Here is a 17,450-nt window from a genome sequence, read left to right on the forward strand (position 1 = left end):
CCCCCCCCCCCCCCCCCCCCCCCTCTCTCTCTCTCTCTCTCTCTCTCTCTCTCTCTCTCTCTCTCTCTCTCTCTGTGTGTGTGTGTGTGTGTGTGTGTGTGTGTGTGTGTGTGTGTGTGTGTGTGTGTGTGTGTGTGTGTGTGTGTGTGTGTGTGTGTGTGCTCATTAAAGTCCATAAAAAAAAACAACGTGCCTGAAACAGACGAAAAAAAAAATGAACCAGAAATGTCCACACTACATAAAACTTAATACATTACCGCATGTGTATGGCAATAAGCCAATTAGGAAATTAAATAACATTCGACCGAGAGAGAATGAGCAGCACAAAAAAATTGAAGGTTAATGGAACATGAAACAAATTCTCTCAAAAAAAAAAAAAAAGTGAAAAACTTTCCACTTTCAGAATTGTTGCATTATTTTCAAAATATTCAGCGTTCCGCATATACAAAGTGCTCAAATGAGAGCGAGACATCCGAAAAAAATTGAGACTTAATGCAAGGTTGTAGGGAAATTGATTTATATTTAAGATTTAATGGTCAAGGGCAAGCATTGGGATCGTTGTGGATGTTCATGGAAGGGTGATATATATGAACGAATGAGAATTAGAGGACAAGGACAAGGTGAAAGGCTGCAATTGATTTTTTTTTATTCTTTCATGCCATTTTCAATGTTGCAGCGATGCAAATAGACGAGGATAAATTGTGGCTTTAAAAATGGAATTTATTGTGGAATGAATGACGGAATTGTGGATGTTGGGTGGATATCTGCTGATTTTTGGGATTTAATAGGAATTAGTTTGATGGATATTTAGTCAATAATTTAGTGTGAAGGCACCTGAACCTCAAAACTCAAGTGTGAAGGCACCTGAACCTCAGAACTCAATTTTGAAGGCACCTGAACCTCAAAATTCAAGTGTGAAGGCACCTGAACCTCAAAACTCAAATGTGAAGGCACCTGAACCTCAAAATTCAAGTGTAGAGCTGGACACTCCAAACCTTCAAAGTTGATGAGCAAAAACTTAACTTCGAAAACACATGATATATTTTCAACCAACTCAAGTGTGAGGCACCTGAACTCAAAACTCAAGTAATGAAGCCACCTGAACATTTTCAAAAATCGATCAAGTGTTAAGGCACCTGAACCTCAAAAACTCAAGTGATAAAGAAGACCTGACTGAGATCGAAAAACTCAAATGTGAAGGCACCTGAACCTCGGAATTCAATTGTGAAGGCACCTGAACCTCAAAAACTTTCAAGTGAGAAGGCATTTTTTTAACTCAACGAAACTCAAGACTGTGATGTAAAGTTAAATTCATTAAAAAATCAATCAAAACTTCACAATGGACACAAAAGCTTCAAAACTAATTGAATTACCATAAATATCCAGTAAACAGTAAAAGTCCTTAAAAGTTCCTAATTGTCATATCCATCACCTCAATTGTTCATGTTATAAAATTTAACAATGAGGATAAAAAACAAGCCATAAAGTCAGTCAAACTACCTGAATTTTATGGATTAATCATGATCACAATAGCTGATCACGAAATGGCCATTTTTAGGGGCTGACTTGATAAGGAACTCGTCCAGGTGACAATTTGGCAGGTTGTTAATTTTTGATGGGATTTTAAGTAGGCAATTGTTAAGGCTGTAAATGAATAATTGGACAGACTTTATTGTTGAATTAATTTTAATAATTTTTTATAGGTTAGGAATTTAAAGTCACGAATTTTTTTGGACTGGACAGGCTGACTTGAGCACTTTTTAGGTTAGAACATCCTAAACTGCACATCAAGTCACGCTCAGCTGCACGTTTTTTTCTCACTTTTTTTTTGTCTATAAATTATGAAGTAATAAACAAGTTAGCGATTTCAAGTCTATTTTATGATTATCAGCACAAAATATAGGAATCGTGAAAAAATAACTCGACAAATGCTGATTGCAATGGAAGTCAATGACATTTTGCTCTAATTTTTGAGACTTAATTTTTTAAATAAAATATTTTGAAATTTTTTTCTAGATTTTGATAAGGAATGCTGCTTACGTATGGCATTAGAATTCAGATTTTGAGATTCAGGTGCCTTCACATTTGAGTTTTGAGGTTCAGGTGCCTTCACATTTGAGTTTTGAGGTTCAGGTGCCTTCACAATTGAGTTTTGAGGTTCAGGTGCCTTCACATTTGAGTTTTAAGGTTCAGGTGCCTTCACAATTGAGTTTTAAGGTTCAGGTGCCTTCACATTTGAGTTTTAAGGTTCAGGTGCCTTCACATTTGAGTATTTGAGGTTCAAGTGCCTTCACAATAGAATTCTCATGTTAAGGCGCCTTCACACCAACATTTAAAGGTCAAATTCCCTCAAAATCAATAAAAAGTCTACGCAAAATCAGCATCCATTCCATCCAGTCACACAAATTACCATATAAATCCAGCAACAACAACAAAAAAAGTCTCACATATTTACGACTCATAAAACTAAATTAAAAATTATTCAACTCCAATTTCTCGAATCACATCACAAATGAAAAGAAGAAAATAAATCCATTCCCCGATTCCCATTCGATGCGGTCAAGGACAAGGTGGCAATAAACTCTCTCTCTCATATATACATATTAGTTCTGTTCTTCTCCATCCACACAGTTTCGTTCATGCTCGCATTTTTTTTACTTATATATTGTAAAAATTTATAATGAATTAATTAAGGCTGGATTACACACGAATTGGAGATGAATGGAATAGAGTCAGTAGAAGCAGTCATCGTAATCGCTCTTTGAGTTGCTTTGTAGTTCCTTCTTTTTTAGGACAGGGGTGGACAACCTGTGAGTCGCGGTAGATCTTTTTGGGATGGCATGAGCCTGGCCACAACCAAAACCGCGCACGGCATACGATTCATAGCAATTTTCATGAAATTGAGCAATCTTCTTGCCGTGGTCCTAAAAATCGGACAACCTGTGTGCCACGGAACTTGTTCTTGACAAGCCACGATCCTGGCAGCATCCAATACTATATTTGGCATTCAGTTCATGGCATTTTGAGCAACCTGTATGCCGCGGTCCAAAACAATTGAGCAACCTTCGTGCCGCGACACACTCTTATGTTCAGCCACGATCCTAACCACTACCAAAACCATATACTGCATGCGACTTATAGCCAATTCCCACAAATTGAGCAACCTATGTTAAGCGGTTCAATTAATTGGGCAACCTGCGAGCCGCGTCACTTTCTTGGCAAGTCCTAACCCTGACCACGAGTAAAACCGTACATGGCATGTTGTTCAAGGCATATCAAACAAATTGAGCAACCTGTGTGTCGCTGTTCAAACAGTTAAGCAACCACAGTGCCACAACACATCCTCTTCGTAACCCACGACACTGGCCACGACCGAAACCATGCTAAGCACGCGGATCATGAGCAATTTTCATAAAATTGAGCAACCTTTGTGTCGAAGCACATCTTGTTAATAAGCCAGGACCGAATCGGACAACCTGCATGTCGCGACACATCATGTGAATTAGCCACGACCGATTCAAGCAACATGTGAGCCGCGACACAGCTTATTAGTAACCCACGACCTAAACCATCCACTCCATGCTATTCATGACCTATCTACATACCACTACTATCCCGCATCACACAGATTCCCCACCACTGATCTAGCAGATGCTCCCATATGTGGATAGATCTTTCATATTTGTATTAGTGTCCAACAAAAAGAGATACAAAGCAGGCAGGCAAACGCAAAAAATTCGCAATAAAAATGTGCTTTAAAACATCAGAAAGATAATTGACCGAAACCATTTGGGTTACGCAATCATTGACCATTTTCAAGGTTCAATTCTGAGTTTGGTGGCTTAAGAATGGATGTAGCAATAAAATAGAAATAGAAGAATGATGGAAGGAATTGGTTAAGGTATAATAGAAGCATGGTGATTGCTTTTTGTATCTATGGGCAGATTTCATCAATGTGTGTGCGAATATTTCCTATTGTTAAGGTGGATTTGCGAGGAATTATAGATTTATTAGATGGATATTTCTAGAAATATTGTCGATTGATGATGGAATTAAGGCATACAAAAGGTCAAGAGCGTTCAGGCTTTCAACTCAGTTCAGGTGTCTTCACACTAGAATGTTCAATCTCAGTTCAGGTGCCTTCACACTAGAATGTCTAAGCTCAGTTCAGGTGTCTTCACACTAGAATGTCCAATCTCAGTTCAGGTGTCTTCACACTAGAATGTCCAAACTCAGTTCAGGTGTCTTCACACTAGAATGTCCAATCTCAGTTCAGGTGTCTTCACACTAGAATGTCCAAACTCAGTTCAGGTGTCTTCACACTAGAATGTCCAATCTCAGTTCTGGTATCTTCACACTAGAATGTCCAATCTCAGTTCAGGTGTCTTCACACTAGAATTGTCCCAATTGGCTGGTTCCTCTATATCCATCCACGCATTATCTAATATTAGAATACAAAGTCATCCATCTGTTGTCCTAATGAGCAGCCTGAACATAATTATTCAGAGTCAAAAAATTCTCTTTAAACTTGACATTAAGGCGAGGACAAACTGGTCGTTGAACTTTCACTGTGCCTGACTGCCGCACACACAAGAGAATTCCGACATTTAAAAATTAATTTTTTGGCTTCAAATTTGCCTTGACAATGAAAAAAAAAAAATGAGAAGCTTCACACATCTACACAGTCAGTCCTCATATACATAAAAATTAGTAAGCCATTGACCCAAATTGCTTTGTGTGCGTATGTGACTTAAATGATATAATAGAACATGGGTGCTGTGACTCAATTTTTTTTTTTGTGGATATACAATGGGAACGGCGTGAATTATGCAAATTGATGATCGTTAAGTAGTCAGTCTCTTTTGGGGAGTTGTTTACGATTATTTTTGTACTTTTTTTTTTGATTGACATGCGGCTGTCTTTTTACACATTTTCTGTTGTTTTTGTGTTCTAGAAAGTTATTTTTCAGTGGAATTTGTTAATTAAAATGCTAAGTGGAATTGAAGAATGCTTGAAAGTTAATTGCGTACTTTTTTGGTTTGGGGCGCATGACATGCTTACTTGCATATCACATATCTAAGGGTTCCTGATGCTGAGACCTAGACTTTGGAGATTCAATACCTAAAAGGGGTGTAGTCAGTCATTTTTTGAATTTATCGTCAAAATTTAGGAAGGTTTTTAGACAATTTTCACGAAAAATCATAAAAAATTGAAGATTATTTCCCAAAAAAGTCCCTAAACTTCTCTGCGAGGACAATTGACAGACAGAAGCCAGCAATGGGCCCAATTTTAGAGGTCAACTGAAAGAGGACATGAATCACAGCTGATCTGTATGGTCAGCAAAGTAAGAGAGTAAGTAAACTCCTCTACCCAACCTAAATATGCCTTTAGACCCATGCAGTCTGGAGATTGAATCTTCTGCAGCTTGCTGTTGCTTTTGATAACCATCATTGTATCTGACAAGTGTAGTAATTAAAGTTTTCTGAAGCTGACGAGACCTGTCTTGGCATCGACAAAATCTTGATAAGGTTCGGGAAACCGAATGTTCAATAATAAATTCCCAATTTCACCTCATAATTTAGGAACGTACGTTAATGATGTAACGTTGAAATTAACTTTCTCAGCAAGCTTATGATCCCCAAAGGTCCCATTTACCAATGGTCAATCACTCCTAAGTACTGTTCTGGACTTTTGGATTGACTGATTATTTCCATTCACTTATTACGTCACGCTAAAAATAGACTAAAATTGCCCCACTTCCCCTATTCTTAACAAAATCTCAAAAGCGTTACGTAATTACTAAACGTCCCCCAATTAAGCATTTCATAATTTCCATCCATTCCCCATTTACAATACTTCTCTTCATACAGCCATCTTTATCAGCCATAATAAACCCAAACAAACTTCATTTTTTTCATCATATTCTTTTTTCTATTTTTGTTCCTTCTTCTTTTCTTCATTTTCTCATCGTACAAATTAAATCTGTGAATACATATGAAAGACATTATTCAAGAATGAAAATAACAAATTGTGAGATAGCGTGGCCGAGTGGTCTAAGGCGCTGGTTTAAGGCACCAGTCTCTTCGGGGGCGTGGGTTCGAATCCCACCGCTGTCAGAATTCTTTTTTTGGTTGTTTTTTTGATTTTTGATATTGGAACTTAAAATAAGATACACAGTGTGTGTGATATTGTATATATTGATGGCATTTAGGAACAGAAGTAGTAATGAAATTGATGATTTTTACTTTCTAATAAGAATCTGAGTAAGGTAATATTGTGTATACGATGATTTTTATTAAGATACTAGTTCGTTTTGATTCGGATAATAGGTTTACTTAGTGAACCAATGTTTGATTTGTATGGTCAATTCTAGCAGAGACATAGTCAGCGTATGGGTTTAGGAGTCAACCCCAACCACCTCTTTTTTGGGAATTTTGTCTAGAAACGGGTACAGTGTGTACTAGTTTTACTCTAAAATCACTTACTTACTTACTTCGATGGCCGTACAGCTCAATTGTAGTCCATGTCCTCTTTTAGAAGAACCCTAAAGGCACAATCGCCGGCATCCGTCTGCCAATTGCCAATATCAAATACAACACTGTCTCTATCGACAGCTTCCTTTCAGGTATTCTAGTTTACAAGGACTATGAAGAGAATAAGTCCTGAGTCTGAATTATTTGATACTTTTGTGGGTCTTTAGGTCTTTAAATCCGACTTTATGGATGGTAAAAGAGCTCGTGGTAGACCAAAGAACTCCTGTCGTTAGAGACAGTATTACATTTAGCATTAGCAATTGGCAGGCGGAATCCAGAGCTGGGGCCAGCTTTAGGTGCTAACTGAGTGAGGCAATGGATCATACTTGATCTGTTTGGCTAGCGAAGTAAATAAATCAAGTTCGAGCTCTGGATTAATAATTGAATCTTTATGTTCCTTTACCTTTTGTCCTTATTTTGTTAAATAATCTAACAAACACGTTGATAATGTCCAACCGCCCAAAAAAACATTAAATTTGTCTTTGAAATTCGACCTAAATTCGAAAAAATTCTTAAACGATAAAACATTTAGCTATCGAGTGCACCTTTTATCTTAACTCTTAAACTTCATAAAATCAACCAAAAGAAAATCAATCCAAAAAGGATTATTGGCAGCGGTGGGATTCGAACCCACGCCCCCGAAGAGACTGGTGCCTTAAACCAGCGCCTTAGACCACTCGGCCACGCTACCTGATTATTTGATGTTTTAATTCTGAAATAAGAGCAGATTCAAATTTAGAAAAATCACAATTAAAGTTTGCAAATCACCTTAATCAATGCTTCTTACTGATTCTGATTAGCTTAGCAAGTTCAAAAGGTCAAACTTTATGTTTTTTCTAAATTTGAATCTGTTAATATTTCAGAATGAAAACATCAATTAATCTGGTAGCGTGGCCGAGTGGTCTAAGGCGCTGGTTTAAGGCACCAGTCTCTTCGGGGGCGTGGGTTCGAATCCCACCGCTGCCAATAATCTTTTTTGTATCTTAAATTGATTTTTTTTGGTTCAAAATGAGTTGAGAATCGGGATTTATGGATGGTAAGAGATAGTAAGGAATAGGAGCAGCTTCAGGTGTCCCTACAGATCTTCAGGTACCCTACAGCCAACATCAAATCATCTTAAATCTAAATCTGAAGCATATTCATGCTCAAAACTACACAATCTTCAACATATTTTTCATCTAAAAATTTCTTCTTTTTCATCCACAATTTTTCTCATCATAAGCAGCACATCCATTACCTCAGTAATGTTCTACATGCAACATATAAGTGCAATAATGATGTAAGCTGACTAACACAACAGCATGAATACATTAGATTCTTTTTATGCTACTTTATAGCATACATGCATGTATTTATGTACCTACAGATATAAATAAAGTCTTCATGTAATAAGCAGCAATAATTTCACAATTTTTTTTTAAAAATAAAAAGAATATAAAAAAAATGAAGAACAGAAAAGAAATGCAGAACAAGAATGAGAATATGAAAAAGAATGTAGGAATGGAAAGTTGAGTTAGTAAAAATAAATTACGATTGTTTGACTAGGGTCAGCATTGCTATATGTAGATTCTGAGATATAAGTACATTTTGAGCACAAGCTCGGAAGGCACACGGGGCAGAAATGGTCGAATATCCAGTCCCATGCGAGCTTGACTCTAGTCTGAGACCGGATTTCCTCAAATCTGAACTAAGACTAGAATTACACTGACCTAGGCTACAGTTTTGATCAATTCTATACTGTATGTTCTCTGGGAAGTGCATCTGACTACCACAAATCGGTTAATCGATCAAAAATCAGGCAACTGGACGACGTGACTCTGGGATGACAGCGGATACAAATCAAATTTGAATCCAATTTAGATCGAATCCTGTACCAAGTCAGAGTCAATTTGATATCGAATTTTAAATCGGTTAAATGACTTGAGGCAGAGTTGTTAAACACTTGTCTATAACAGACAAAAATCGTACAAATTCATGAGGGTTTGTACAGTTTTGAAAGAGAAACTATACAAATTATCAATAATTTGTATGGCGTTTGCCTGTTACAGGCAACTGATATGCAACTTTGACTTGAGGTATTCGGTTAAGGCTTAAAATGTCTATTTAACACCAAGCTTTGATTGATCAAACCCAAAGTCGAATGATTTGTTTCTGAGGTACTCTGGATTATTGTTCAAACTTGCCGTAGTAAGCTCCCTCAAAAAATGCCTTTATATAAGTTCCAAGTTGAACGTTTTATTGGCAAACTCAAGGTTCTGATGCAACCCAAGCAGACAAATATACAATAACCTCAATTTTGAATTTAGTGCCAGAATCCACTGTTATTGGAGGAGTCTGGACTTCAGTATAGGTGTTTCTGGATTATTCTCTGCATTGAAGCTCTGTCAACTCTGACTTTGGATCAAATTAATTGAAAAAATCAAAGCTCCAAGTGATTTTGATCTTGTCATCAAAGAGACAAGGATCATTAGTATGCTCATACAGACCTTCGTTGTCCGTTAGGGTTACGGTCAACTCTATTCAACTCCTATAAATCTCAAAACAAAAGCAAAACACTCAGAATCATCAAATAAAATCTCAACTTTTCCTCATATTCATTTTCACACACAATCTGATCATTGCTCATCACTGATTGAAAATGAAACAAAAATTCTTCACAAACTTAATTTTATTCTTTCTTTTTTTATTTTCAAAAAAACTTAAAAATTCTACCTACCTATTTTCATCACAGGTCAAAGGTGTCCCATTTTTCAAAATTTTAAGTACATTTTTCAAGAATCAAAACATCAAATAATCAGGTAGCGTGGCCGAGCGGTCTAAGGCGCTGGTTTAAGGCACCAGTCTCTTCGGGGGCGTGGGTTCGAATCCCACCGCTGCCACAAGATTTCTTTTTTGACGATTTTTTGATGGATGTTGATTGGAAAGTTGTGGATTGGCTGAACAGGTGTGGAGAACTGATGGGTATGGGGATGATAAGAGGAATTTGAGGGGTTTTGAATGATTTTTGAGATTTTCTCACTTGATGAATTTGGACATTGATGGGTGGGTGTGGGTGAGTTGTGGATATGGGAAGATTGAGGGGATTTGAGGGATTCTAAGGGGTTTTTGGAATTTTCTTTAAGTGAATAAATTTGAAGAATTTGATGAATTTTGTCAGCAAAGTCATGAAATATTCATCACAGCCTCATCAAGTCACCAACCAACTCATCACAATAATTCATCAAAAAACTAAGCGACGATCTCAAGCATAAAACAGAGTGAATGAGTCGAGTAAGCACTAAAAAGAGTAAAAAAAAGTGCGAAGAATGAGTAAAAAAAATACGAGCATAAAAAAAGGCAAAAGGCAATAAGAAGACATGAAAATTTATGCTTAGCATCGGTTCGGTTATTTTACTCTGTTCTGTATTTCTGTGTTTTGTGTGTTGCGAATATGCGATGACGCTTCAAGGTTGTTCGTACGTTGACATTTTTTTATATATTTTTTATTCCTCGGTTCTTCTCTGCCGTTGCCCCGGTTTTCTCCCCGTTCCTTCAATTTACATCATTTACTTGTTGGATATGTGTGTGTATTGGTACCCACCGTGCGCTCTGTTCTGTGGCTCTGCTTTTTTTTTTGTTGTTGTTGTTGTTGTGCTGTTCATAATCAATCGCAATTATTCTTTGAAATATATATAAAGTAAGTACAAAATTCTCTTCCCAGTTCTGACTTCTTCTTGACTCATTTTGTTGCTTTGTATTTTTCTTGGCAATGGTTCTTCGTCATGTGCGTTCATATTTTTACACTTTTTGCGCGTTCTTGATCGTTTTTGCTTTTCTATGTGATGCTGATGCCTAGATGCTTTAGTGTGATTTGTAAATTATTTGTATTTGGATCTGAGTCAAGAGTGCGTAACTGACCATCCGGATCAATTTTGAATATTTTTGATCATTTTAGATCAGCTCACAATCTTGATCTACAGAGTCATGCTTTAGCGAATCCCGAATTCTATTAAAAAACAGAGTCTACGAGTGCATTCTATATGTCTATGTTCTATCGTCAACATTGGGGTATAGCATCGGCTTAGAAGTTGGTTCAATAAATTTAGAAAATAATTAAAATCATGCTTGCTCATAGCAAACTCGGCACTGCGATCGATGATCTGTTGTATCATCCTAAAGTCGATATCATCTACAGAATGACAATGTCCTTGATGAAATTAGCAATACTCTAAAAACGTTGTTTCCGTCTTAATTGGCTTTGTTTTGCCCACATTTATTTTAATAACTCTTAATGAGACAATATTATTGGTATTTAAAGGAACTTCTAATCTAGTGTTTTTCAAAATTTGATTTCATCGAGTTCTTAGAGCTGAATGTACTGGATACTAATCGCCAAAAAAACAATGCGTAATTACAAAAAATGGACATTTAAATAATTTTATAAGAACTTGCACTCGCGAAATCATAAAATCCGTTGGTAAAAGTTTTAACTTTTTAAACGGAGCTTTTAGTTTGAAATTTTTTTGACCGTTAATTTTTTGTGGCGACTTTTACTGTGGCGACTGTTTTGATTTAAATGGGTGAATTTTGATGCTTATTAAGTCATTTTCTGGCAAGGAAATCTGATAATGGACTACAATTTTGATAATAAATGAGCAAAATTTACTTGAATAGAACAATTCGGTTAATCAATTAAAAAACCGTCACTAGACTCACGTGATTCTAACTAAGTGTTGCATTCAGTTTAAATCCGATTTTTGATCGATTAATTCGACTTGTGCCCAAGAACTCATGAAAAGAAGCTGTCGAAAAAGAAAGAATTGCATTAATTGTCGGTAATTGAAAGTTGGTAGCGGACTTAAGAGAACTCTAAGAGAGTTCGTGGTTAGAAATTCGACGATTCAATCAGTGAATTAATTACAATATTCGGGTCAGAATACTCAACAGTTCTCCATTTGCGTAGCATAGTAAAAAAATCTCTATATGGATATTATTTTCTCTAATAGGCAAAGAGCATGCTTTCATGTCACAGAAACATAAAAGTGGTTTGTACGTCTTAGGGTTTTGTCCATAAGATCAATTTATGGAATTGTGTTTAAATTTGATGATTTTTAGAAAGAAAAAAAATGGTCAAAAATTAAGGCACATTAAGGACATTAGGGGGAGGGTATAGAAAAGGTCTAAAAAGTCATTGCGTATTAAGTGAGCCTAAAAAATATTTTAATAAATTTATAAATTTTAAAAATTCACATTAATCATCATAAGAAGAACTTTAAAGTTTAAAGTATTTTATTACCACAAATACACTCAAAGCTTGAGAGAAAGTGCTCAAAAAAGAGATTTTCCGTCTGTGTTTGTGTAACATTTGGCGTGGTAAGTTAAAAGTCTTCAATCGCTGCTGTTTATTTACAAAAACAATAACAAAACTTCAATTTTTCCAGTTAAAATTACAAAAATTTAATCCATAAAGTTGAAAAATGTAAGTAAAAATTAAAAAAAAGTTAAAAAATAATTAAAAATTCCACAAAAAATCAAAAAATTCAAATGCCACCAAAAGCGCCCAAAAACAGAATATTAAGCAGTAACAGTAAAGCATACAGCAAGAGAGAAATAAACAAAAAATTAAAAAATTGAGAGAATTTTTCTCTGTTTTTAATTGGAATTTTTGCTCAAAAAAATAACAACTGATCGGGCGTAGCTTGTGCATGTATTAGTGACGAAAGCTCGAATATTTTGGAATTAAATCCAATTAAACTCAATTTTTATTCAATTTCAGCTCCAAGTCCACATCCAGCACCCGATCAACATGACACACATCACAAAAACAGCATGGATCATCAGCATCTTCAATGTCTGTGCCTGCACAATATTTTTTGTATTTAAATTTATGGTTTTTTATGGATACATGAACATAAGTACAAATGGAGTTCAAGATCGTCACAAAATTGTGTCAAGTTTGCCGTTCAATCCAAATGAGACGAATTTTTTCAGTAAGTTTGGCTTTGGGAGCATTTTTGGAAGCATTTTAGAGTTAAAATTGACAATTTATAATTTTTTTTAGCTGCTGATGTTGACTTTATATTCGAAATTGGAGCTTATTTCCTTGGAATCTTTTTCAATGCATTGCTGCCGCTTGGAGTGAATACAGCTTATGAGAAGGTATAGTTGATGGTCACTTAGTTCTGGTCTTCGGACGTCAACTTCGGACGTCTTCGATCATCTTCGGATGTCTTCGGTCCTCATAAATCGTTTTCGATCGACGATGGTCGTCATCGCTCTTCGGTATTCATCTTTGGTCGTCTTCGGACGTCTTCGGTCGTCTTCTGTCTTCGATCTTCGATATTCGGCTATATTCGATCATCTTCGGTAGTCCTCGGTCTTCAGTTTTCAGTCTTCGGTCATCTTCGGAAATCTTCGGACGTCTTCGGTCACTTTAGTTCGTCTTCGGTCATCTTCGGTCACCTTTGGTCGTCTTCGGTCATTTTCGTTTCATTTTCGGTTGTCTTCGGTTACCTTCGGTATTCGGTCTTCGGTCCTCGTCTTGGTCTTAGTCTCCTTCTCCGTCCCTGTCTCTGTCTCAGTCTTGATCTCAATCTTTGGAATTTACCATTATAAACTCTAAATCTAATCAAATTTACCAATTTTTTAGGACACATTCTTCTTCTTTCCTGGATATTACTTCATATCAGTCTGGCTGACAACAGTGACTCTAGTTCAAGGCATCAGATTTGCACTTTTACCGTTCATCTTGTTTGCTGTCATCAATTTCATCTTTATGATTGTTGTTGGTGCCATGCACAAGTACATTTTGAAGGAAAAAAGAGGAAGTGTTGGAAGATATAATTCGAGGATTTAAAAAGAATTTAATTATCTGAGATTATTTGTTAAGATATTATGTATGGCTTATTGATGTATTCAATCTTTTTTATTATTAAAATATTAATTTTTATATGAATTTTATAAGAATAATCTTCATTTAGGACTACTTAGTAGTAGTCTAATAGTAGTATCTAGTAATCCAGAATAAAACAGGTAGGTTAATTGATCCAAAATCGGACACTAGATTGGATTGATGAGACAATGGAGCTGGATTTGAAGTTAATACTGTATGAAGTCAGCATCATGAGGGCCTGTGTCTGGATTTTTGGTTAAATATCCGATATGAGCTATTCTGAGTACTATTAGTCACAGAACTCTTTATTTGTTTGAAAACAGGTTGGTGCTGGAAGTACCGACTTACTAATGTTTTCAATTTGATACAAAAATGTCAACTGAAATGAATGTTTTGCACCAATACAGATAAATAATGCTTGTTTTCTATACACATGATGTAAAGCATTGTTCAACTACGATCAGGAGTTCTACACATTTTAGAAAGCTTTTGATGATCTTATCATTTTGTAGCTGTTTACAGATATTGAAAAGAAATACAAAATTTTAATCAATTTTACATCAACTTATTTGAACTTTAATCCATAAATTTCTTTTTTATTTTACAAATTTTTCAATTAATCCGGAAGGCTAACGACGTTAAACTGGCAAAAAATCCGGTTTTAGACCGATGTGACTCAGGTTTGAAGCTAGACTTGAGGCCTCAGTCCCAGAGTTGCAAAACAGGCGAAAGCCCTACAAGTTCTTGAATATTTGTATGGTTTTCTAAGAAAAACCATTCAAATTATCAAGAACTTTTACAGTTTTTGCCTGTCACAGGTGCCTGTTTTGCAAATCTGCTCAGTGCAGACTCACATCCGTCCGAAACCAGATTTTTCACCATTTATACCCCGTATACCTTCCAGACATTCTCAATTTCAAAGCATCTTTATAAAACTAATAAAAGTATCCAAACATCTTAAACAATCCATAAACTCCTGAGTCTGTGTTTGATTTCTGTTTCTTTCCTTTGGTAAGCATCTTTGGCTTAAAAACTGGTGATGCATATTTCGATGGATCAATCTTAAATTCATCAATTGTCTCTTTTATCCATTCTTTGAAGCATGCAACTTTTACAAATCCAGCTGTTGAAAAAGGAATTAAGTTAGGAGATAGTTATTTGAGTGGATCCAGTGGCTGTGATTAATCGATTCTCGTCTATAGTGAGTATAGCGACCAGACATATGGACATGCTTTGCGGGACCAGGTACACAATTGATCTGAATATCGAATTTAATAGATAATTAAGTATGTCTGGCCATAAACATCATTTATAACCAGTCATTAGGTAGGAGGTCGAAGTCAAATTGATTTGGTATAAAGCTCTACATAAGATCCACTAATCACAGCCTGTTCCACTTGGACATTTATATAAATAAATCAAATTCTTACATGGAGCACCAGCAGTTCCACACTTAGATACACCAAATGACACAATTCCTTGAAGTATTGGTCCTGTACTAGTTCTTTCAATTACTCCACTTCCTGTAGATTTTGATGATATTTATATAGTTTTTGTAATTATAATATAGCATAATTATTCTCACCTGAATCACCAGCGCTAAAATAATTCAAAAATCAATTAAATTAGCTTTCTGAGCTGACAATGAGCATGACTTCATGGCGCCTTAATATCTCCTCGAGAACATATGAGCATGCTTGTAAACAGATGAAGTAATATTCCTAAGCAATATCATATAGTTTTATGGTGATATTAAGGAGCCATGAAGACATGCTCATTGTCTTTTAGGACTTATTGCTGCTTTAATCCAGAATCCAACTAACCATGTCGTTTCACCTGTAAAGAGTTTAAAGAATTTGATTTAAAAAAGACATTTAAGATTCGAAACAGTTGCTAAATTTCTGATGGAATTGTACATAATCCCGTGATCAAATACGTGTATGTGACGGAATAATTCTTACCTTTTCTTCCTTTTCCGCATATCTGAAATCAGAACCAATAAAGTTAGAATTAATAAAATTTGACATAATATTTGTGAGTCGAAGTGGCTCGGTGGCGGAATGGTTTAGTACTTCGGTACATAATTATTGCAACACCGATCTATCGATCATGGGTTCGAGACTTGGCATGGGAAATTTTTCACATGTCCTTTTTCGAATCATATGTAGTGGAAACGCGGCTCACAGCCTCCTTTGAAGGCTACAGGCAGTAATGTCATCAAAGGAGTGGTTCTGATCCCACTATAAACTGTAGGTCTATTGAGTGCAGTGGTCTGGCGCACCCTCACTCGTTAAACAATCATTAGCCGCGTATCGCCCTAGCGCAGCTCTGGATCTTAAAGATCTGAATAGCTAAAAAAGGTTTTAAAAGGACATAATATTTCAAACTCACGTGTGTCCTTTTATCATAATATTGCCTAGCATCACCAAGACCATCTTCACATTCCTCTTTAGAGATCATTCTCAAATCAATCTTTTTCTTTGTTGTTGCATAATCCTGGTTGGTGCTTAGACCTGTTGGAGAGATAATGAGTTAGTCAAGAATTAGTCTAATTTGGAGGATTGAGAGGTTCGGGATTGAAAATCCTAAATAAGCCATGAATCTTAAAATTTTGTGTGTGCAAGTTGACTTGACTCAATTAAATCAATTCAAGTTGACTTGATTTTACATTATTAAAGTTGGATTGACTACATAAAATATTCAAGTTGACTTAATTTCATAAAAGTATTCAAGTTTACTTGACTAAATAAAATATTCAAGTTGACTTGATTCCAAAATGTATTCAATCTAACTTGATTTTGTATATTCAAATTGACTTGACTTTATATATTCAAGTCAACTTGACTTCATAAAATATTCAAGTCAACTTGACTCCATAAAATATTCAAGTCAACTTGACCTCAACTTAATTCCCAATTATCCACTAAAACTCACCAAATCCAGTAACAGTCCATACATCATCCTCAAAATCCTCCTCACAGTCACCACTTTCAGGCAATTCAATGCTCCTAACCAATTCCGACTGCCTAGGCGGCCACGTAAGCTCAATTATAGCAATATCATTCTTAAATCTCTCCCTTCCCGAATTTGGATTGTATCGTCGATGAACTTTAAGCTCATTTGGTGGAATTTCAACATGATATTCACAAATTTGATCATCAACACCTGGTTCACAGTCTGGATTACGATCTGTCTTCCATATGCCAAGTTTCAGCTTCACTGCCGCTTCCAACTTGCCATCCTCATTCGTATAATGATCCTTTTTGACTTTATTAAAGCAATGAGCAGCTGTTACGACGTATTTATTTTTAATTAAGGATCCACCACATGGTTCACCGAGGACTGTCAAGTATACGTACCATGGTGACTCCAGTTGGGTTGCATTTTGGAATTCGTCTGGAAATATTCGACAATTTTGACAATTTTTTATAAAATTTACTAAATTTCACTCACATCCGCATGCAATATTAAGCAACAGCAAGACTAACAAGCACTTGATCATTTTTGGACGTTCCTTACTAATCCCGTCGACTTATCAGTGCCAATTAAAATGAAAAATTCATTTTTACCTTAGATCCGACAAGAATAATTGATGAGATCCTCAAAATTCAAGGTTAATAACATTGTAGCTGTCGATCATGACTTCAATTAGACTCAATTTGCTTAATCAGGTTATTCTGTGTACAGAACAACAAAAAACCAATTAAAATGACGACAAAGTAGTTGGTTGTGATTGCATAAAGTAGCAATTTAAGTTTGTTATGAGCTGATTGCTGATCTACTTGCTAAAAATACAGCAGATTAGCATTATGTCGATGTACTGGAATCAAGGCTGAGTTAGTTTGTATGTGTATGAGGTCGATTACTTAATATGTAATGATCTTATGGGAGGGAAATGGGAGGTGGGAGTTTGAGATATGGTTACGAATAGAAGGTGGGATCGATCAATCGACTTTTGCTATTTAGAACTGTAATCATATAGTCAATTGTAAACCGAAGGTATAATGAGCAACACATACAGCCAGTTGCACATAACATCCCGTGGA

At 35.9% G+C, this 17,450-nt stretch overlaps 1 protein-coding gene, 1 long non-coding RNA gene and 4 other non-coding genes across 6 annotated transcripts; 4 read left to right on the forward strand and 2 right to left on the reverse strand.

Annotated features, from left to right (window-relative positions):
• Positions 1 to 6,034: 6,034 nt before the first annotated feature.
• On the forward strand, positions 6,035 to 6,116 carry TRNAL-AAG (transfer RNA leucine (anticodon AAG)). The gene has a single exon. It is a non-coding gene; the product is annotated as a tRNA-Leu (tRNA).
• A 1,026-nt stretch (positions 6,117 to 7,142) lies between these two features.
• TRNAL-AAG (transfer RNA leucine (anticodon AAG)) lies at positions 7,143 to 7,224 on the reverse strand. The gene has a single exon. It is a non-coding gene; the product is annotated as a tRNA-Leu (tRNA).
• Positions 7,225 to 7,417: 193 nt separating this feature from the next.
• TRNAL-AAG (transfer RNA leucine (anticodon AAG)) lies at positions 7,418 to 7,499 on the forward strand. The gene has a single exon. It is a non-coding gene; the product is annotated as a tRNA-Leu (tRNA).
• A 1,831-nt stretch (positions 7,500 to 9,330) lies between these two features.
• TRNAL-AAG (transfer RNA leucine (anticodon AAG)) lies at positions 9,331 to 9,412 on the forward strand. The gene has a single exon. It is a non-coding gene; the product is annotated as a tRNA-Leu (tRNA).
• Positions 9,413 to 11,799: 2,387 nt separating this feature from the next.
• Positions 11,800 to 13,447, forward strand: LOC139096973 (uncharacterized). The gene is made up of 5 exons (XR_011545014.1): positions 11,800 to 11,885; positions 11,954 to 11,991; positions 12,289 to 12,502; positions 12,574 to 12,671; positions 13,162 to 13,447. It is a non-coding gene; the product is annotated as an uncharacterized lncRNA (long non-coding RNA).
• An 892-nt stretch (positions 13,448 to 14,339) lies between these two features.
• LOC139096991 (spaetzle-processing enzyme-like) lies at positions 14,340 to 16,906 on the reverse strand. Its single transcript, XM_070648755.1, has 8 exons — positions 16,858 to 16,906; positions 16,339 to 16,800; positions 15,796 to 15,917; positions 15,366 to 15,387; positions 15,228 to 15,240; positions 14,990 to 15,003; positions 14,835 to 14,927; positions 14,340 to 14,527 (listed from the first exon to the last, which is right to left on the reverse strand). The coding sequence occupies exons 1-8, from the start codon at positions 16,904 to 16,906 to the stop codon at positions 14,340 to 14,342; spliced, it is 963 nt and encodes a 320-aa protein (XP_070504856.1).
• Positions 16,907 to 17,450: the final 544 nt, after the last annotated feature.

Source organism: Chironomus tepperi, unplaced genomic scaffold (assembly GCF_022539635.2).
Source record: "Chironomus tepperi strain 1889 unplaced genomic scaffold, CSIRO-AGI_Ctep_v1 contig_409, whole genome shotgun sequence".
Lineage (NCBI taxonomy): Eukaryota > Metazoa > Arthropoda > Insecta > Diptera > Chironomidae > Chironomus > Chironomus tepperi.

Coding starts and splice junctions, on each gene's coding strand:
- LOC139096991 (XM_070648755.1), bottom strand. CDS start 16,906: ATGATCAAGTGCTTGTTAGTCTTGCTGTTGCTTAATATTGCATGCGGA. Junction 16,801..16,857: donor GCTTAATATTGCATGCGGAT/GTGAGTGAAATT, acceptor GAATATTTCCAG/ACGAATTCCAAAATGCAACC. Junction 15,388..15,795: donor ATTATGATAAAAGGACACAC/GTGAGTTTGAAA, acceptor TTCTGATTTCAG/ATATGCGGAAAAGGAAGAAA.